General features: G+C 42.4%; 1 protein-coding gene across 15 annotated transcripts in view; it reads right to left on the bottom strand.

Moving 5' to 3' along the window:
* MYH10 (myosin heavy chain 10) overlaps positions 1 to 22130 on the bottom strand; it is a 195963-nt gene that overhangs the window by 110647 nt on the left and 63186 nt on the right. For all 15 annotated transcript variants that reach the window (XM_067021824.1, XM_067021825.1, XM_067021832.1 and 12 more), the window contains 2 exons: positions 18639 to 19014; positions 4017 to 4173 (listed from right to left, as the gene is read on the bottom strand). In XM_067021824.1, the coding sequence (XP_066877925.1) occupies positions 4017 to 4173; positions 18639 to 19014 (533 nt within the window). The remainder of the gene's footprint in view (positions 1 to 4016; positions 4174 to 18638; positions 19015 to 22130) is intronic.

Genomic DNA, 22130 nt, shown 5'->3' with positions numbered 1-22130 from the left:
GGGCAGTGTCGGCTGCTACTGAGTGGAAGCTGGGTGGGGTGGACCGCCACGGGGGGGGGGGCGGGGCAGGGGAGGGGCACACAGGGTGCCCGGGGAGCCTGGAATATCAACAGCCTTCGGTCCCCGCGCACGATTACCTATCGGGCACAGGTTTCAGCGTGCTGTGTTCAGTTTCTAACACGCAGGACTGCAAATGAGACGTCTGGGCCCACTGACGCCCTCTCCACTGAGACCGCCTGACGTTGCCCTATCCACACCATGCTGTGTTAGACCAGGCACGTGTCTCCTTTCAAGATTCCTGCCTGGCGCTTAGTGAACCCTCTCAGTTTCAAGACTCAAGTCCTTCTTCAGCTCTGGTGAACTTTTTCAAAACTATCACTTCTCTCGTGGCCCCTGAGAGTCTATACCATGTCTACAGATATGTAGAGCACATACCATGTTTCCTACTCTTTCTGCCATAATTTCCATCAGTTTCTTTTTTGTTGTGTATTCTGGAAGAACTCCTTGAGTCGGTCTTCTAATTCATTGCTTTAGTCCAATTATGTCAATTCTGCTATCCCATGCTTTCAGAGTTGGTGATTTTTGCAAGCAAGTTTATGTCCAAGAACTCTACTTTCATGCATGCAGTCAATGAATATTTCTTGAGCAACTACTATGTGCCAGGTACACTCTGCATTTTTTTTAAAGTCCCACTGGTTGTTTTTTTTTTTGGGGGGGGGGGGGCGCCATGCAGCATGTTGTGATCTTCATTCCCTGACCAGGGATCGAACCCGTGCCCCCTGCACTGGGAGCACGGAGTCTTAACCACTGGACCACCAGGGAAGTCCCTCTGCATTTTACTGATGCAATATCCCCTAGAATCTAAAGTTAAGAAAAAAAATTAAGCTCTCTTCGGTTTTTTGTGTTAAAAAAGCAAACTCTGTTCAGTAGGACCATCTGCTCTGAAACCCTCCACATGGTCCCCTGTCAAGCTACAGGACCTCTTCGTAGGCCCACTGACGTTTAGCTTTTTGCTCATGTTTGTAATTGAAAACCTAGACGGGTGAGCATTGGTAGCCGGTCGGAGCTTCTTGAGCAGTTGCATGTTGTTGACTGTTGTCCGACTGCTCTAGCAGACGTCCCACCCGGCTGTGTTGTATCCTGTATCAGCAGGTAGCCCCCTACTTATAGAACAAAATACAGTGGAGGTTAGAGTGGGGTTTTTTCGGGTTTTATTGTCTGTTTTAAATTATTATGTAATCAAATCTATCAACTAATTCTTTTAACTTTCCCGTGGCAGTTTATGATTGTGGATAAGTACGTGTCACGTCTTGGTTTTGAATCCTCGTTTGTACCTCTTACTATTTACATTTTCTTGGTCAAGTTATTTAACTTTTTGTGCCTCAGCAAAATAGGGACAGTAATTCTATTTACTTTACAGGATTGTTGTGGATTCAATAATACACATAGGGCTTCCCTGGTGGCTCAGTGCTTGAGAGTCCGCCTGCCGATGCAGGGGACGCGGGTTCGTGCCCTGGTCCGGGAGGATCCCACGTGCCGCGGAGCAGCTGGGCCCGTGAGCCGTGGCCGCTGAGCCTACGCGTCCGGAGCCTGTGCTCCACAACGGGAGAGGCCACAGCAGTGAGAGGCCCGCGTACCGCAAAAAAAAAAAAAAAAAATTGAATAATACACATAAAGCGTTTAGCCCAGTGCCTGGCACATAATAATATTCAGTACAGGTTCATTCTAGCGTTAGTGACGATATTAATAATGCCATATACTGGTAAGCCACACCTTCCTCACTCTGGATTCATACAGTTGGTTTGGAAACCCAGTAGCGGGGCATTAACATTTATCCCTCTTAACTAGAGTCAATTCACCATTCAGCCTGTCAAGAGCTTTTAAAAACTCTTGTTTCTTTTCACCAAATGTATTTCTTTTTCCTCCCAGTTTCATGTCATCTATAAATTTTACAGGCATGCATCCTACGTCTTCAAGTATATCGATGAGAGTGTTGGAAAGGGCACAAACCCCTTGGTGCACACCCTGACGCCCGGCCAACCTCTATAATTAATCAGCATCTCAGACACAACTGGGCAGCATCCAACCACGAGGAGATCACGGGGACCATGGAACACCATGGAGAAGTCCTAACTCTCTGATAACGCTGTCTACTATATCTCCCTTCCTACTCAGTGTAAAATAATGTGAGGAATATTTTCATGCTGTCTCTAGACTATTAACAGTAGATTCTAGAATCTTTCCTGGCAGGTACAGTAAGCTCAAGAGTGGGAGCTCTTGAGCTTAATAGAAAGGGGAGCTTCTTCCTCTTTTTAAAAATTAGAATTATATAATGTGAGACCATCCCAGCCTTCTGGAAACTCCTGTTCTATACAATACTTCAAAGAACAGGGGTTCGGTAATCTCAGTTGTGAGAATGTATTTGTTTCGAAGAGAAAATATGGATTCAATCAGAGGAGGAGTGTACTTTGGCCAATTTCTTCTCCCATATAAGGCAGTTTGCTCATTCATACAAATACTTTTCTGCATGTAAAGATCATTCTTCTCAATGGACACACAGAATGAGACACAAAACAAAAAGCTGATGATTTTCCTCCTCTATCACCTGACTGCAATTTTTCACAGTCACGGCCATTTCTTAACATTCTTGGCTCTGAACCTAAGAAAGGGTTATTAAATTGACTCTTTTTAAAGCCTAAGCTCATTTTGGATTCTGAACCTCTTCTTACCCATCTATGCCACTATTCGAGTCCTAAAGCACTTCCTGTTTGCCTCCGAGGACCTGGTATGTAAGAAGCATCCAAATGATACCTGAGTAGGAAATGGGTATTAACTCCCTCACACTACCCTTTAGACCCAGCACCCAGGCAGCCTTTCCAGGACCTGAGATTTGTTGACAGGTGGATGCAGCATACTCTGCTTCCTGAAGACCTCGTAGATTTTATGTTACTTTACAGAATTCATTTTTAAAAAAATAAAAGAGAGAGGGAGAGTTACTACGGAAGATTTCACATAGTGCTAGGAAGTCCCACGTTTAAATGCAGTCTTGTTGACAGGTCCTACTGTATAACACAGAGAACTATATTCAATATCCTATGATAAACCATAATGGAAAAGAATAGGAAAAAGAATATAATATAAGGAAGTTCCCTGGTGGTCTAGTAGTTAGGGGCCACTGGGGTCACTGCTGGGGCCCAGGTTGAATCCCCGGTCAGGGAACTGAGATTCCACAAACCACGTGGAGTGACCAAAATAAAAAGAAAAAGAGAAAGAAAAAAGAAAAAGAACATGTATATGTATAACTGAATCACTTTGTTGTATACCAGAAATTAACACATTGTAAATCAAACTATACTCCAAGAAAATTAAAATTTAAAAAAATTTAAAAGGAATAAAAATAAATGCAGTCTTGTTACACAATAATGTTAAATGCATTCAGAGCTGCTCCATTCTAGTTTTCATAAAAAACTCCTCCATAAATCATTGTCTGAAGCCATAATTCCAATTAAGGACTCTTCAAATTTATATTTCATTCAAAACCCAAAAAGAAGACAATCAAAATCCACCAACTCCACACATGTGGTTTAACTTTTGTCGTGTCCTTTTTCATGCATTTAAATAAAAAATATTTTATAATCTTTCTTTCCCCAATGATGCATCCACCTTTTCTATGATTCTTCCTGCTGGTTTTAAAAACGAATGCAGTCAGCTTTGATTATACTGGCTTGTGGTGGAGAGATCAAATAGATATAAAAACTAGATGCTTCTTAACAGAAAAATGAACATGAAGTATTTATGAAGCACCAAGCATACTTACCGGATGCCTATAGAAAATGGCCATACTGCCTAGTCGAATCTTAAGAATTCATAATTTTTCTACACTAAACATCTATCGCTTTTCTTTTTAATCTTAAAAAAAAAAAAGTAAAGCCCTCTGTAGAAAAGATTGAGACATTCTAAAAAAACCCGAATTACATTTAAGAAATTCTGAGTAAGATTCTAACATTTCCCGTTACCTTGAAGCATGCATCTGTAAGCAGATTCAGATATGGCATAGATGTGTGGAGGCATCTCGTGACGTTTCTTCCCTCTGTACATTTCAATAATATTCTCAGAGTAAATGGGAAGATTCTTGTAAGGATTTATGACTACACAGAAGAGTCCAGAATAGGTCTAAAATAGATAAAAATAAAATACAGTGTTAAAAAAAAAAAAAAACCAAAAACTGCATATATCCACAGGATCCAATCAGGAGACAAACCACTCAGTAATTTGAACAGGAGACCTTTATCGTTTGCACAATTAATCTAACCCTAAAATTAAATCTCACCCATAATGGGCAATTCCAAACCACAAGCAGTTCTCCCACTGAGAGCCTAGTAAGTGGTACTTCCTAGATTCAATTCCCTCACCTGTCAAACGTAAATAATAATATGCGCTTCATGGCTTCATGAAGCCACGGGTCATGATTCAAACGACATGTCATTTGCTTTTTCACATTCATTCTCTCATGAGTTTACGAGGTATGAAAAGTTCATTAAGGTAGCTTCAGATTCCACGTTGCAACTCATCTTGAAGGAAATACCGGTGGCCAAGTTTGGGTACAGTATCAAAGGAGAGAATCCACAATTATCTGGAAAGGTTATTATTAAAGAGTCTTTTTTTTTTTAAGTGTAAAACATTTTTACTCTTGTAATTTTTTTTTGCTTTGGAAAATATAAGGGGTTTTTTCATAGAAATGATTAATAATTAATTAATAATAATTAATAATAATTAATTAATTAATTATTATTATTTTTAAATGAGTTGATAAATATTTAAAATTTGTGTTTTACTTTCTAAACACAGTAAATATCATGAAATATAAACAAAAGCTCTTTGGGGGCTCTCAAAAATTTTTAAGAGCCACTAGTCTAGAAGATAAAAACCATCCTCATCAGTAGGGAAAACATTACTTAGAATTAATGCTGGGAGCACTTTTGCCTTTGGGGTTTTTATAATTCACATGGAATGATTTCTGAGAACTGACTCTGGGAATTATGGAAAATCAAGAGCGGTTAGGATTGCTTCCAGATGCTCCAGTCCTGGCGGGGCTGAAGGCACCTCAGCTGCACGGGGAGGCAGACCCTTTACTTCGGGTGATTCTAAATCTAAAGGCAAGAGGATCCTAGGAAAGGCCGAGGATCAGGGGTGCTCAGCTCCCCAGGGAGCACCGAGGGGCTTCTAACCAACAAGCTGTGTTCAGAAAGGCTGAAACCCCCGGCAGTGGCCACCAGGAGGCACTGTCGAGCCCACTCTTCTGAACGCTGCGGTGAACGATGCTGAAAGGAGAAAGGCGGCCAAAAAAAGTTCAAGTGATCAGAACCACCTCAGCAGCTGTTCTCCTTTATCTTTGCTTCCCTCCCAACGGAGGCTCGGATGTGGAATGCACTTCCTACCTAGATTAGCGCTTGGGAATAAGACAAAGGCAAGCAAGGGCCCTGCCCTGAGCTCACTGATTTGGGCTGTCTGCCTGATTTCTGAACTGATTACTGTTTGCCTGAGGCCACAGTAATTCCTTGCCCCTCCCTGGGTGACCCCTGGGCCTGAAGCCGTTGGCTTTCTCATGTCCGGCATCACACCTCCAGGAACCCGGGCCGGCTCTCAGACCACCCACCCAGCAGCCTGGCACCTCCAACCAAGCGCGTCTCTAGTCTAACTAGGCCAGCCTCTCTGCCACCCACAGGACAAAAAGGCAACGAGAGACAATAAAAACAGAGATTTTATTAAGGGTGAGAAAACTAAGCAGAGGCAATCTCAACATTTTAATTTTTTATTGAGTTTAATTTATACACAGGAAATTTGACAAATCATAACTACACATCTCAATGAATCGTTATATATACAACTTCCACTTTTTCTTCAAAAATGAGATAGAAGTCGATCATGAAGCTACAAATTCTGCATTTCACTTTCTTTTGTAAGAGGAAAATAATTACAGACTGCCAAAACGAAACAAAAAAACCCAAAACCTCCAAGGAAGTTAAAATACGCCAATTCGGTTGAACATCCCATAGCATGTGCAGCATGGTAACAGATCCTGGTGATGACATTTGTAATCAGAAATCATTCCAACATGTGTGGCTATCATGTGTTGGGGACTTTTCTAAGGACTAAGATCACAGAGATGAGTAAATCTGACAAATATGAGTAAGTCATCAAAAAACAAGGTTGACTGACCATCAGCGTCCTATGCTTTGCCAAAGAGAAGCAGTAATAGAGGTTTGAGTGCAAACACTAAACTGAAGTGCTTAAAAAGCTAAGCTTCCATCTTGAAAATTAGCTCAAATGTTGGGCTCCTGCACTGAACCAGTACTGTACCACTTCTGTCCTCCCCAAGTCACACGGAAGGACGGCGATGTGTTGTGAATTTCTCTGGAGGCCTTAAGTTCAAAGTAAATGTCATTATTACGCATTTGAATACATGCAGAAGATACTAAGCACCTTCTTATATGCTCTAGGGGATGAAAGACGATAAAGATACACTAAGCAAACAAGACATAATATAAGGCACTAAAAAGAGAGCGATAGGAAAAAAGAAAGGTGAACAAGCCTTTTAAACAGAGAAGCTCTGGGGCGGAACACACCACAAACCCCACTGAAGGTCATGGCCATCTTGTCAGAAACCGTACAACTCGGTACTAAGTCCAGACCTAGAGGGTCTCTGATGTTCTTTTTAAAGACTATTATTAGGTTAAAAGGAGGGATTAAAGGAATTCCTATTAAAATAGTACGAATGTGAGGCTTCCCTGGTGGTCCAGTGGTTAAGTGCTCCCAACGCAGGGGGCCCAGGTTCGATCCCTGGTCAGGGAACTAGAGCCCGCACGCCGCAACAAAGGTCCTGCACGCTGCAACTAAGACCTGGAGCAGCCAAATCAATAAATATTTTAAAATTTTTAAAAATAAAATAAAATACTAAGAATGTAAAACTTGGTGGCAGGGTATATCCACAGCAGAGTGAATTGCAGTCTAGCTGACAATAGTTCGTTCCGTGGAAGGTGAGAGAGAAGAGTCCAGGCAGGCAGATCCTGTCCACTCTAGCGGATCAGGTATCAGAGGTTCTGGAGAGAAGAGTGATGGAAGGAAAGAGGCATCCCTGAAGCAGCATAAACCTGGCAGCCATATGGAAAAGAGACTGAAGGGGCAAGAGGTGGGAAACAGGAGGTGGAGACCTCTCCAGGCACAGTAACAGGCCTACAGGAGAGAAACATGAGACAAAAAACGGAGCAGGAATGAGTCGGGAAGAAAGCGGGCTGGAGATTCAACAGCAGTTAGGACTCTGAATAGAGAAAACCATTCAGGGCTCAAGGTAAAGATGACTCCAAGGTCGTCAAGCTTTAGAGATGGAAAAGTATAACGAGTGGACGGGAAAAATCATTTGATTTGTGGGGAAAGATACTGAATCCCCTTTTAACATGTTGAATTGTGGCACGTTAAAAGGAGATTCATTACAATAAGGGAGCCCAGGAGAATGAATGCCTACTGAACAGTTGGAAACACTGGAATCCTAAAGCCATGAGAACATTTTGAAGAACTGCAAAGGCTTGAAGAAGTTTGCAAAGGCTTTAAGACACCAAGTAACAGTTTTTATACAAAAATACCAGCACCAAAACAACCCTGAAATTTCCCCAACAGTCTGTGCTGCTTTATGCCTCCAGGCTTCTACATATGCTGATGGCTCTGCCCAGAATGCCCGTCTCCTATCCAGTATTAGGAACTCTTGCTCATCCTTTAGGGTCAGGCCTCAGTCTAAGAAAACAGGGATACGCATATACATTATTACTTCATAGCTTTGAAGGATTCAAGAACCAGGAAACAGAGGCAGGTATAGGTATATCAGTGCAATAGAGCAGATACAACAGTCTCTTATTAGGAACAGGGGATTGAACTGGGAGCATCACCCCACCCTGCACCCCGACCCGCAGCTCTCAGAAGAAACCAGACCGCCGCCCAAAAAGGAAAGGAAGAGAAGAAAGAACAGGTCGCTCACACCATTTGCAAACACCACACCTAGATAAAATTCACGTGTGTATTTAAAAAACAACAACAACCCTATGTAATAAAGAAAAGATCATCTTCCAGAATATCCAGAGAGAGAGAAATGACCTCTGGACATTCTCTACAAAATAAGCTGAAAGAAAACTTTAGGGAACAGATTTATGGCTGCAACAGAATGTAATACAACATGGACTCTTGAAGAAAGATAAACCAAAGGTAAATAATAAAAGAAAAAGAAGGTACAAAGATAAAACCAATTTTAAAAATACATAGAGGAAAGATGAACACGGAGAGCAAAGAAAGGATAACTAAAATATTAATCACTGCTCCTTAGGGAGGAAAAAAGGTCAAAATTCTGTAAAAAGAACAGTAATCAAAAATAAACTTGGGGCTTCCCTGGTGGCGCAGTGGTTGAGAGTCCGCCTGCCGATGCAGGGGACACAGGTTCGTGCCCCGGTCCGGGAAGATCCCACGTGCCGCAGAGAGGCTGGGCCTGTGAGCCGTGGCCACTGCGCCTGCGCGTCCGGAGCCTGTGCTCCGCAACGGGAGGGGCCACAACAGTGAGAGGCCCGCGTACCGCAAAAATAAATAAATTAATTAATTAAATTAAATAAAAATAAACTTGAAGAAAACTGTCTGTGCCTGGTTGGGGCGGGGAGGTGTTATAATACACACTGAGTCAAAAAAAAAAGTCATCAAGCCAATGATAACAGAAAGAATGATGACATTAGACTATCACCATTTTGCTTCCTAATGAAATGATGGATCAGGACAGAGCCCACCACCGTCTCTAAAACCCTTAGGTGAAGGTAGACACTCCTACAGCACAAATCAGGCTGACGAGGCCCAAACTGAGTCACCGATCCATCTCAACATTGTAAACTGAGAGACGGCTGGCATCCTGTGCGTCCTGAATCTGAATCAGATCCAGCCGCTGCATCCAACTACCACTTTACAGAAGGCACCACAGGTATGCAATCAACTAAATCCAGACTATGGGAAGTTCAACAGCACAACAGACCTTGGATTAAAAAAAAAAAAAAAAAAAAAAAAAAAAAAGCCACTCCCGGAGGAGGGTAAATACCCCAGGGGTTCAGCTAGGACCCTAACTGCTACACCCTGAGAGTTTAGAGTATACCAGAAATAGACCAGCCCAAAGCCCAGTTGAGAAGGATGTAAATCCCTGACTGATCTACACATGCTCGATCCCCTTCATCTAACTGGCTGCCCAGAGCAAAACTCTAGAACTAGCTTGATGTCGTGCAGAGCCTCAAATTAACTTCACAATTTTATATACAGTAAGTGGCACGTAAGGCAACAGTTGTGACTAAAAACCAAGATAATATGTGGGTTCCCTGTGAGTCTTTTATTGCCTTGTATTATTATCTTGGACAATAATATGCTCAAGTAATTAAAAGACATGATTGAGATTAGTAAAATTGATAAACCTCTGGTGAGGCTCATTTTAAAAAGAGTAGAGCAGATTATCAGTATCAGGAGTGAGAAAGAACATCAGTACAAATCCTACAGGAAAAAAAGGGTATTATGAACAACACTATGCCAATAAATTTGAAAATTTACATGAAATAGACAAATTTCCAGAAAAACTCAATATCAAAACTGATACCCAAAATTTTTAATCTGAAAAATTCTATATCTACGAAAGAAAAACTTCCCCACAAAGGAAACTATATCATTATTTTAAAATGAAATAACATCAATCTTATCCAAACTCTTCCAGAGAAAATACAAAGATAAAATATTCCATGATTCATTTTATAAAGCCAGCATAATCTTGATAGCAAAATATGACAAGGACATCAAAAGAAAGGAAATTTTAAAGTCAATCTCAATTATGAATATAGATGCAAAAACTCTAAACAAAATATCAGCAAACAAAACCTAGGAATCCAGTAATACATAAAAAGAATACTTGGTCCTTGCCAGGTTAGTCTTAACACTAAAAAATATAATATATAATTCACCACAATAACAAAATAACCAGAAAATCACACTATCACTTGATCAGAAACTGGAAAAACATGTGATAAATTAACAACCAATCAGTATTTTAAAAAATTCATCCATGCAGGATAAAAACTAGGAACAAAAGGAAACGTCCCTGAATCTAATAAAAAAATATTCAAAACAAGTCATTCTTAATAGTGAAATATTGAAAACTTTCCCTCTGACATCAGGAATGATACAAAGACGCCTTCAATAACCACCACTATTCAACAAACATTTATCAAACTTCTTAGACAATGCAATAAAACAATGTACAAGAATTAGAAAGGAAACAATAAAAATGTCATTATCTACAGACAACATGAGTGTGTTCAACACAACATCCAAAGACTCTTCAGCTAAACTATTATAATCAATAAATAAACTTAGTAAGGTAGGTGAATATATAAAGTCAATATACAAAAGTTAACTGTAAAAAAACATGGCAACTGTATTTCTACCTAATGGTAACAATTTAAAAACAACACTTAGGGCGCCCCTGGTGGCGCAGTGGTAGAGAATCCGCCTGCCAATGCAGGGGACACAGGTTCCAGCCCTGGTCCCGGAAGACCCCACACACCGTGGAGCAGCTAAGTCTGTGCGCCACAACTACTGAGCCTGCGAGCCTAGAGCCCATGCTCCGCAACAAGAGAAGCCACTGCAATGAGAAGCCTGCGCACCGCAAGGAAGAGTAGCCCCCGCTCGCCGCAACTAGAGAAAAGCCCGTGTGCAGCAACGAGGACCCAACACAGCCGAAAATAAATAAATTAAATAAATTTATTTTAAAAATAAAAATTAAAACACCACTTAAATAGCATTAAAAAAGAAATCAGGGGGCTTCCCTGGTGGCGCAGTGGTTGAGAATCCGCCTGCCGATGCAGGGGATACGGGTTCGTGCCCCGGTACGGGAAGATCCCACATGCCGCGGAGCGGCTGGGCCCGTGAGCCATGGCCGCTGAGCCTGCGCGTCCGGAGCCTGTGCCCCGCAACGGGAGAGGCCACAACAGTGAGAGGCCCGCGTACCACAGAAAAAAAAAAAAAAAAAAAAAAAAAAAAAAAAAAAAAAAAGAAATCAGGGCTTCCCTGGTGGCGCAGTGGTTGAGAGTCCGCCTGCCGATGCAGGGGACACGGGTTCGTGCCCCGGTCCGGGAAGATCCCACGTGCCGCGGAACGGCCGGGCCCGTGAGCCGTGGCCGCTGAGCCTGCGCGTCCGGAGCCTGTGCTCCGCAACGGGAGAGGCCACAGCGGTGAGAGGCCCGCGTACCGCAAAAAAAAAAAAAAAAAAAAAAAAAGAAATCAAACACCTAAAAATAAATCCTACAGAAAATAAATCCAACAAAGGATATACACGGCCTCTACAAAAAACACCCTAAAACATATTGAGAAAAATTAAGAACTAAATAAATGAACTAGATGAACAGATATTGTAAAGATCTCATTTCTCCTCCAACATGAACTATAGAATCAGCAAAAGCCCAATAAAAATTCCAATAAGGTTGTGTGTGTGTGTGTGTGTGTGTGTGTGTGTGTGTATGAAAAACTGACAAGTGGGTTCTAAAATTATACTGAAATGCAAAGGACCTAACAACCAGAACAATCCTGAAGAACACAAATGCGAGAACGTACCATACTGGATACCAAGCCATAGTATAAAGCTGCAATAATCAAGACAATGTGGTATCAGCCCAAGGATAGGCACATAGACCCATGAAACAGAACAGGTAGTCAAGCACACATTCATAAGCATCTGATTTACAACAAAGGTGGCACTTCAGAGCAGTGGAGAGAGGGCTGGCTATGTTTCAGTAAATGGCACTAGGTCAACTGAATAGTCATTTGGGGAAAAAAAATTAACCTTGCCCCCTACCTCACACCATACCCAAGATTAAATTCCAAATGGAACTGAGGCTGAACCTAAGAAATACGTCACCAAATTCCCTTCTCCTCCGGCTTCAAGCTGAGTTAGGCACCAGGAGATTGAGGGTGAGGGGAGAATGAAGTCAGGATGTTTATCCCCCAGGCCCCTCCCCGCTAGCTGTCCGCTTCCCTCTAAAGGCGGCCACAATTCCTAGCAGGAAGCCCTCTCCAAACAGCATCCTCTCCCAGCTGAGGTAACAGCTCTTTGTTCCTTTAAAGATGAAGATGGGTCCAGGGCTCTCAGCCATCACTAGTGCTGGGATACTGCAACATTTCTGCATCTGTTTTCTAAACTCTACTCCCATGTGTGCAAATCGTCGTCCCCTTATTAAATTCGCAGAATACCTAGTGAGAGGGCCTTCTGTTTCCTGCTGGAATCTGACTAACTTAGGCATTATCTAGAAAAGCTGAAGATATGTGTCAAAGATATGCATGTCCTATACCACCCAGAAATTCCACTCTTAGTTATATACCTTACAGAAAGCCATGCTTCTGTGCACCAGGACATGTCTGAAACTGTTCACTAAAGCACTGTTTGTACAATGATAGCCACAAACTGGGAAAAGAAAAATGTCCAAAGACAGTTGAGAGGATAAATAAATTGGGTCAAAAATCTTACAGTGGGGGCTTCCCTGGTGGCGCAGTGGTTGAGAATCCGCCTGCCGATGCAGGAGACACGGGTTCGTGCCCTGGTCCGGGAAGATCCCACATGCCGCGGAGCAACTAAGCCCGTGAGCCATGGCCGCTGGGCCTGCGCGTCCGGAGCCTGTGCTCCGCAACGGGAGAGGCCACAACAGTGAGAGGCCCGCATACCGCAAAAAAAAAAAAAAAAAATCTTACAGTGGAACATTCCATTCCTCAAAAAGGAACAAAATACTCAAACTTTCATAGTTCAGGGCCCTTTACCACTCTTAGAAATTGTTAAAGATCCTAAATCTTTTGTTTTATACATTTTTATACAAATATACATAGTTTGAATAATGTATATTCATTTAAAAATAACAATAAATAACATCTGTTATGAAAAATAACCTTTTGTTTTCCAAAATAAAAGTGAGAAGAGTGGTATGGCTTTATATTTGCAAATCTTCTATTGTCTGGCCTAATAGAAAACACTCAATTTTTTTAATAGAAAACACTCAACACTGTTTCAGCATTCAGTCTATTGTGATGATGTTTTGACTGAAACACATGAAATTAGCCTTACACTGATTTTTAACTGGAAAAGGGAGTAGTTTAACAGCCTTTTCATGTAATTATAGATATTCCTCTTCGATACTACACCAAAACTCGACAAGTAAGAATTTCTTAAAAGATTAGATGCAATGTAGCATCTGACACCCTGTTAATGAACTTTTCATACTCCGTTACATACATCAAATCCATTGGCTAAGCTTGCACAGGTGAATGAATCTTCTACCCAGGCATGATTTTATAACATCATGTACACATCATTTGGAAAACTCTGGTTCAAGGAAGTGTTCAAGTCTTCCAAATGATGACATCTCACACTATATGACATTAAAAAAAAAAATCACATTCATTAATATTGCCATCTATCTCATCAGGAAGGTTTTTTTGTGTGTGTGTGGTATGCGGGCCTCTCACTGCCGTGGCCTCTCCCGCTGCGGAGCACAGGCTCCAGACGCACAGGCTCAGCGGCCATGGCTCATGGGCCCAGCCGCTCCGCGGCACGTGGGATCTTCCCGGACCGGGGCACGAACCCGTGTCCCCTGCATCGGCAGGCGGACTCTCAACCACTGCGCCACCAGGGAAGCCCATCAGGAAGGTTTTAAGTGTTGACAAGCTGTCAAGTTCACAGTGGCAGATACAAATTCTAATTTTCATGTGAAAACTCAAATTTTATCATTGTCAACAAATACATTCAATTGTTTCCTTTAAAATGACAGGCTCACTTTGTTCATTTTCAAGAAAATGTCTGCCAAATACCCCAGTGTGAATTAATCATAGCTTATGTATCAGCCATTCTATCAAATAAAAGGTATTCTATAAAAAAAGTAGCAGGGCTTCCCTGGTGGCGCAGTGGTTGAGAGTCCGCCTGCCGATGCAGGGGACGCGGGTTCGTGTCCCGGTCCGGGAAGATCCCACATGCCGCAGAGCGGCTGGGCCCGTGAGCCATGGCCGCTGAGCCTGCGTGTCCGGAGCCTGTGCTCTGCGACGGGAGAGGCCACAACAGTGAGAGACCCGCGTACCGCAAAAAAAAAAAAAAAAAAAAAAAAAAAAAAAAAAAAAGTGGCAAGTTTAGTTTGCAACTCAAATAGCTACACATGTGCTTTTTTTCAAAGCAACCATCCTAGTTCAATATGCAGCAGAAGCACTGTGCATACTTATCATTTCATCACACAGAATATTAAAAGATGTGTTCTCAAGAGCTGAAATAAATTCATTCATTCCTCCTGCTTTACCAGTGACATTCTGGAGTGACACCGGATTAGTATGACCACCAGTACAGTTTGGGGTCACTGCTTTTACCCACGATAAGGTGTCAGCAGTTTTCCTCACCATTGTTTTTATACCATCAGTACCAATGTCAACAATAAAAGGGCAAATAAAGTCTTCAATAATCATGAAAATAGTTTTGACCTCAAGGATCCCATGAAAGGGTCTTAAAGATACCCTAGAAGTCTGTAGAGCACCCTTTGAGAACAACTGAATTACATCAACACAAAGTAATATGGGTGAATCTTAAAATTGTAATGCTGAGCAAAAATACTGACACAAAAAGGTATGTATTAAGAGATGCATTCATATAAAAATTCAACAACAGGCAAAGCTAAACTATATTTTTAAGGAATGCATACTTAGTTTGAGAAAACACACTGGGAGATTTTAAGACACTTCTCAATAATCAACAGACCAAGAAGACACAAATTAGTAAAGTTTAAACACAATTAAAAAACTTAGTCTAATGGCCACATATAGAACTCTACACCCAACAGAAAACACATTCTGAACAAACATACAGAACACTCATAAAAACTGACAATATGATACATGAAGCAAGTCTCACAAAAACAAGGAGTGTTATTATATGGACTATATTAATGCAATTAATTTAAAAATCAATAACACAAAGATAACTTATAAAACAACATTTAGGAATTTTAAAAGTATACTTTTAAATGGTTCATAGGTTAAATAAGAAATAATAGAAGTTAGAAAATATTTAGAACTGAACACTAAAAATATTACATGTCAAAATGTGTGAAGTAAGCTAAAACGTAGCAGAGAAGACATCTGCAGTTTTTAAGTAGTTTTATTAAGAAAGAAGATGAAAATTAATGACCTGAGAAGGTGGAAGTTGGGGAGATTAAATCCAAAGAAAATACAAGGAAATAACATAACCAAACCTGTTAGTAACTTACCTAAATGAACATATGTTATGTCTTATCTATAGAAATATGTCTTCCCTGGTGGCGCAGTGGTTAAGAATCCGCCTGCCAACACAGGGGACACAGGTTCGAGCCCTGGTCCGGGAAGATCCCACATGCCGTGGAGCAGCTGGGCCTGTGAGCCACGACTACTGAGCCTGCGCTCTGGAGCCTGTGAGCCACAACTACTGAGCCTGCGCTGTAGAGCCCGCGAGCCACAACAAGACAAGCCACCACAATGAGAAGCAGGTGCACCACGATGAAGAGTAGCCCCCGCCTGCCGCAACTAGAGAAAGCCCGCGCCGCAACAAAGACCCAACACAGCCAAAAATAAATAAATTTATTTTTTTTAAAAAAGAAATAGGTCCCAAAGGTCCTATCCAAATTATTACAGTGTCTATACCATGGTACCTCAATTGATCAATTTCAAGTGCTGGGTAAATTCCAAAGCCCAATACTACACCCTTCACTCAATGTTCAGCAGCCACAGCCGTCCACAGCCCCATTCTCTTAGATTTCTTTAGAGTTAAGCGCTCCAACGTGAATCTTCCGCAGGAACCCTCTCTCCACCCCACTAATTGAAGGTATGATCCTCCCAAACCCTCACCTCTGCTGTGACCTTAGTACTTCAAGAAAAAACTCAGGGACTTCCCTGGTGGCGCAGTGGTTAAGAATCCGCCTGCCAATGCAGGGGACACAGGTTCGAGCCCTGGTCTGGAAAGATCTCACATGCCGCAGAGCAACTAAGCCCATGAGTCACAACTACTGAGCCTGTGCTCTAGAGCCTGTGAGCCACAACTACTGAGGCCGCGTGCTGCAGCTACTGAAGGCCACGTGCCTAAAGCCCGTGCTCTGCAACGAGAGAAGCCACTGCAATGAAGGGTAGCCCCCAATCACTGCAACTAGAAAAGCCTGTGGGAAGCAACGAAGACCCAACACAGCCTCAAATAAATAAATAAATAAATTTCTAAAAAGGAGAAAACTCAGATTCTCCTTCTGTAAAGCCCAAGGGGCCATGCTTTGAAAAGAAACCCAGAAATTCACTCCTGTTGTCCCAGAATTAAGCTGGAAAAAAATCAAACTCAATAAAAGATACTTGCAATACTTAGAATTATCATGAGGAATGGCTACAAATAAACTAAATTGTCGTTCCCCTCCTCCTTCCCTTTTACCCACAGCTTCCTTCTCATTTCTCTTTTCCTCCTCTCTCCTCCCTGCAGCAGCCCTCGAGGGCAGGGTGGGGTCAGGGGGCAGACAGGCTCCTTTCCACAGCACAGCACTCCACAGCTTTTTGGTTCATTTCCAGCCCTTCGTGCAATTCATCGCACCTGGTATCATCCAAAATTGATCCACCTCTCAAATCTCAGACGTCAACGTAATGATCTGACCACAAGCTCTTAATATCCCAGTTTTCTCACTCCCTCTCTCCACTCCTTTCTCTCCAGACAAAAATGGGGCCACCTTACACATTCTGTTATTGAGTCTCAGCTGGATTCCCAATGCTGCTCTCCAGTTGTTTTCTTATCCTTGGCTTCCTCCCCTTTCCAAACCTTACGCATTCTCAAGCCACCTTCCCGACCCTGGTGCCTCTCACCCTTACTTTGCATCCTAACTCATAGAGAAAAAATAAAATAAAATAAAAGAGACCACCAGGCTTGATTCAGACTACTCTGGCAAAGGTCATGAATGAACTACTCATTCTCGGATGTTCCCATGGCTAGCTCCCTCCTATCAGTCAGATTCCAGCTCAGATGCTACCTTCTCAAAGAGCCCTTCCCTGACCTGCTGGGGAAAGCCATCCCATAGTCCTGTTTTATTTCCGTACACGATGTACCACAAAGGCAGGGATTTGGCCTGGCCTGTTCACCACACTCTCTCCAGCACCTAGAACATAGTAGGTGCTCAGTAAACATCCACTAAGTAAACTAATTAATTCTATGGGAAAACGACTTCTGCTTTGCTGAAGTTCTGGATTATACATGGACGTTAGTACCACACTCTTTGCATAAAATTCAATTTCTCTTTTCCAAATTCAGACCATTACAGTGTCAACCTTTCCCTCTACTTCTCTTCATTCTAAATCTACATTCTATCTACCCTGCCTTCTTTATTTTTTAAAATTTATTTTATTGAGGTATAGTTGATTTACAATGTTGTGTTAATTTCTACTGTATAGCAAAGTGATTCAGTTATACACACACACACACACACACACACACACACACACACACACACACACACACATTCTTTTTCATATTCTTTTCCATTATGGTTTATCACAGGATATTGAACATAGTTCCCTGTGCTATACAGCAGAACCTTGTTGTTTATCCATCTTATATATACTAGTTTGCATCTACTAATCCCATACTCCCAATCCATCCCTCCCCCCACCTCCCCTTGGCAAGCACAAGTCTGTTCTCTATGTATGGGAGTCTGTTTCTGTTTTGTAGATAAATTCATTTGTGTCATATTTTAGATTCCACATATAAGTGATATCATATGGTATTTGTCTTTCTCTTTCTGACCTACTTCACTCAGTATGATAATCTCTAGGTCCATCCATGTTGCTGCTAATTACCCTGCCTTCTTTAAATCATTGCCACCCGTGTCTACCATCCCTTCAAGCCTCTTTTGGCATTCGAGATTCTTTCAGTATCTGGCTTGCATTTTCCTCTCAGCCTGATCCCTTATTACTTTTGGGGACTTCTATACGGTCACAACACCGTCAGTGACTGTGACATGTGTGTCAACTGCTAACCACAGGACAACCCCAGCCTCAATCTCACCCTGAACTGTTTCCTCTTAAAAACCTCAGCATTCAGCCTCCGGACTTCCCTGTACCCAAGGGCCTTGGTCTTGCTCCTCACTGAAACCTCTAAGCCTGCAGCCCCACCACTTTATACGCCCTGGATATACACCGGATTTCCTACCAATCTGCCGTCTGTGTCCTACCACTCATGCAACTCTTACGACCATGTTAAATTCCCTTATCTTTCTGCCACACGCTCTCCCCCCTCTTATTAGGCTCCAGCGCACCACTACACAAAAGACTCAAATACCATTTTAGTATATTTAATTGCAGACTGGATTATTTAAAATTATGTGTTCGGATTTAAAGCAAAGCAAGACTTGGGTAAGCAAGGGACAATCTTTCTATCTTTAATAGAAATAGACATGTTAAACAGAGAGTATGTGAGTATTCCACATTGATTAGGACAGCATGTATAATTTCCATTAATTCCCAGTCACCACTTCACATGATCATTTAGAGGGCATACTTACATAGATAAGTCCCGAATAGTAACGATCCTTCAGATTATGCAAAACAGAAGCTTCATTCAAGCACGTCAATTCTGCCATATCCTCCACCTTGGAAAACTTAGGTGGGTTCATCTTTTGAATATCATCTTTGTTGACCATTGCTTTCTTTCCGTTCTCCGCCAACTCCACCATAACTTCATCTCCCCGCTCTTCTTTGATACTAGCTGCCTCGAAACCATGGCGTTCTGATGGAATCCACACTAGCTTTTTGGCCGTCCAATCAGCCTGAGTGGCAGGGTTGTAGATGACCGCCCTGTCCACAAAGAGATACCTCTCGGGATCTTCAAGTCCAGTTCTCTGCGCCATTGTGAACAGGAGGGTGTGAGAGCGATGGCCTCTGCGAGAAGAGGGGGAGGAGGACAAAGTCAGATATTTCAAAATCTCCTATGGTTCACAAATTTTACTCTTCTAAGAAACTTAAAACAAACGCTTTGGTAAACAGAAAGCGTGAACTTTGAGTGAAGGAGCTGGGGTAGCCCCTCTCCATGGCCATCCTAACTGGGTTTGCAAGGTAAATTTCAGGGGTGACCACAAATGACGACTCCGGTCGTCTGAGGACCACTCGAGATGTAGCCTGTCACTGACGGCTGGAAAACGAGCAGGAGGGAAAAGCAAAGCAAAGCAAAGTCCCAGTTTTACCCTTCTTTCCCTCTCCATCTCCTATTTCACCCTCACCACAAACTAAACAGGGACTTAAGAAGGGAAAGGAAAAGGAAGAAAAAGAAAACAAAGTCTCATGACAAAAGGCCCACGGAGTGCTGCTGGACCACCAGGAGGTACTGACAGCTACAGAAACGCACGGTGGCCGCCAGCAGACCGACCCTCAGGTCTAGAATGTGCCTCCCATCCTACCTTCAGACGACAGGCTCAACGCTCTTCCTTACAATTACCCCAAGCCAGCCCCCTGCAGCTTCGCTATGGCCCATGTGGCCTCAGTGTGATCACGAGACCGCAGGGGAAGGGCGTAAGTTAGCATCGCACCCAGCCTTTCAAGTATGTGATGGGGGCTGTTCAGGTCTCCACTGCCAGGCCCGCAGCTGCTCCCCGCCGGTTCCTCTCCTGCATCCTGTCCTTCATCAGGACTCACTCCTCCACTCTGGTCTCTCGCCTCTAAACAGACTCCATGCCCCTTTAGAGTGTGCGGACTGGAAGCAAACAGAATATTCCAGACACAGTCTGACCAGTGCAGAAGAAAAGGAACTGTTCACAGCCTTAGGCCCCACTGGGGAAAGCACTGCTTCTGTGACTTTTACGGTGAACAGTATCTCAAGACCTAAGTGGTTTATTGAGCACTCATTTACGATTGGTTCACAAGGAGCTGTCAGCGAAAGCTCCACTCAGGCTCCTGGAAGCTACTTCTCCTCTTATACTTGTGGGATTGACTTTTTGGATCAAAGGACAGGATTTTACACTCGTCACTCATCTTTCTGATGTGACTCATTATTCCTGCCTGACAACATCTTTCTGGAATCCAACACCATCATTAAATACTTCTGTTATTACTCCAAATTCCAGGTTATTACAAATCTCATCCAAAGCAAAGCAAGAAGGCAAGTGAGTAACCATCAAACCCTCCCAGCTTTTCCCTCTCCTGAAAAAGATGGGGATGCTTGGAAGGCAAGAGAATGGAAGGCTGCAAGGGAAATCATAAAGTCATCCACAGTTGTTACGAGGTTCTTAACCTCGAGTCTGTAGACGAAGTTCAAGCTCCACGCAATCACTGAGATGGTCTGAAAACGTACAACTTTTTTTGTGTATCTGTGCTTTTCTGAGGAGAACGCGTATAACTTTCTTCAGATTCTTAAGGGGATCTATTTATCTTTGTCCTAAAAGATTAATCACTGATAGTGGTACAAGATACTAGCCCTTTCAGCCCCAGTAAGAAGGTACTAGAATCAAATAGCTAAGATTCTTCAGAAACTGGTTGTTACAATGTAAACGATTACAAACACTCATGCCCTGGAGCATATGGTTCTCAAAACTTTGGCAAGGGCATCAGCAACACCTAAAGGGCTTATTTATTTTTTTGTGTGTGGTACGCGGGCCTCTCACTGCTGCGGCCTCTCCCGCTGCGGAGCACAGACTCCGGACGCGCAGGCGCAGCGGCCACGGCTCACGGGCCCAGCCGCCCCGCGGCATTGTGGGATCTTCCCGGACCCGGGCACGAACCCGCGTCCCCTGCATCGGCAGGCGGACTCTCAACCACTGCGCCACCAGGGAAGCCCTAAAGGGCTTATTAAAATACAGATCGCTGGGCCCCATTCCCAGAATTTCTGATTCGGTAGGTCTGGGGTGGAGGACCTGATAATTTGCATTTCTAACAAAAACTCCCAGATGCTGCTGATAATGCCGGACCACACTCTGAGAACCATTCCTCCACCGGTCTCCGGTTGCCGTGGTGAACCACTGTTACTACCAGGTATGTTGGAGTAGAAAAAGAGGTTGAAAACCAATGTTTTAGACTAATTCATAACCTGATTTAAAGGATATGCTAACGTTTTAAGGGGTATACACTTGGACAAAACAAAAATCACAAAACAGAATAAAACAAACAAACAAAAAGATCACAAAACATGTAACATTAAGACTTCTACCGACAGAATTGCTAATATGCTCTCTAACGATACTTGCAGTTGCCTTCTCAGGCATACACGTGGGAGTGGGCAATAGAGAAAATATTCACGAACACATGTACATTCTGAAGAACGGTTTCAAAAACCAACCCATCACCTCTCCGGACTGCACTAGTAAGACTATTAACAAGTTTTCTGTCTTCCCAACTTATACACTCACTACCCACTGCTAGGGAGAGGATGGCTCTGAAATGGGAATCATCCTGGATAAATGTGGATACAGACAACAGGACACACACTCTGCCTTAGGAAGGACGGTCTCTTAAAAGAGAAAATATCCAACTAGAACAAAATACAATAACAAGTTACTCTTATTCTTATTAGGTATAAACTGTATAGCCCATACAACACTTCAGAAACTGCCTTGCTGCCTGTATGTATGCACACATTTCTTTACTTTTACATTAGACATGTAATTATACGCTTAGATTTAGCAAATAACTATAAATCACAGTAACTTAACAGGTCATTTCTAGGGCAGGTCTTTTTTCTTTTTTTTAAAGTAAATCATGGATTTAAAAATTATTTGATCAAATCAACACATTTAAAATGTATCAGTCTGTACTTTTTCTAGGTGGGGAACCACCTATAATTTAATATAAGGGAAAAAAAACCCACAATAGATCACAATAGTGTGATTACAATATGCTCCCGATTTGGGGGGGGGGGGAATTAAATAAACACTTTTTTTCCTTTTTGTTTTAAAAGAAGCAAATAGTCATTGGGTCTCCACTGGGTAGTGTGATCACAAACTACTTTTAATTTTTACTTCTCCATTGTTTTCTACAACTAACTAAACACCGTGAGGATACTTTCCTGT

The sequence above is a fragment of the Kogia breviceps genome, chromosome 19 (genome assembly GCF_026419965.1).
Source record: "Kogia breviceps isolate mKogBre1 chromosome 19, mKogBre1 haplotype 1, whole genome shotgun sequence".
NCBI classification, from domain to species: Eukaryota; Metazoa; Chordata; class Mammalia; order Artiodactyla; family Physeteridae; genus Kogia; species Kogia breviceps.
Note: the sequence above shows the minus strand (reverse complement) of the source record. Positions and strands in the feature narration are given on the sequence as shown.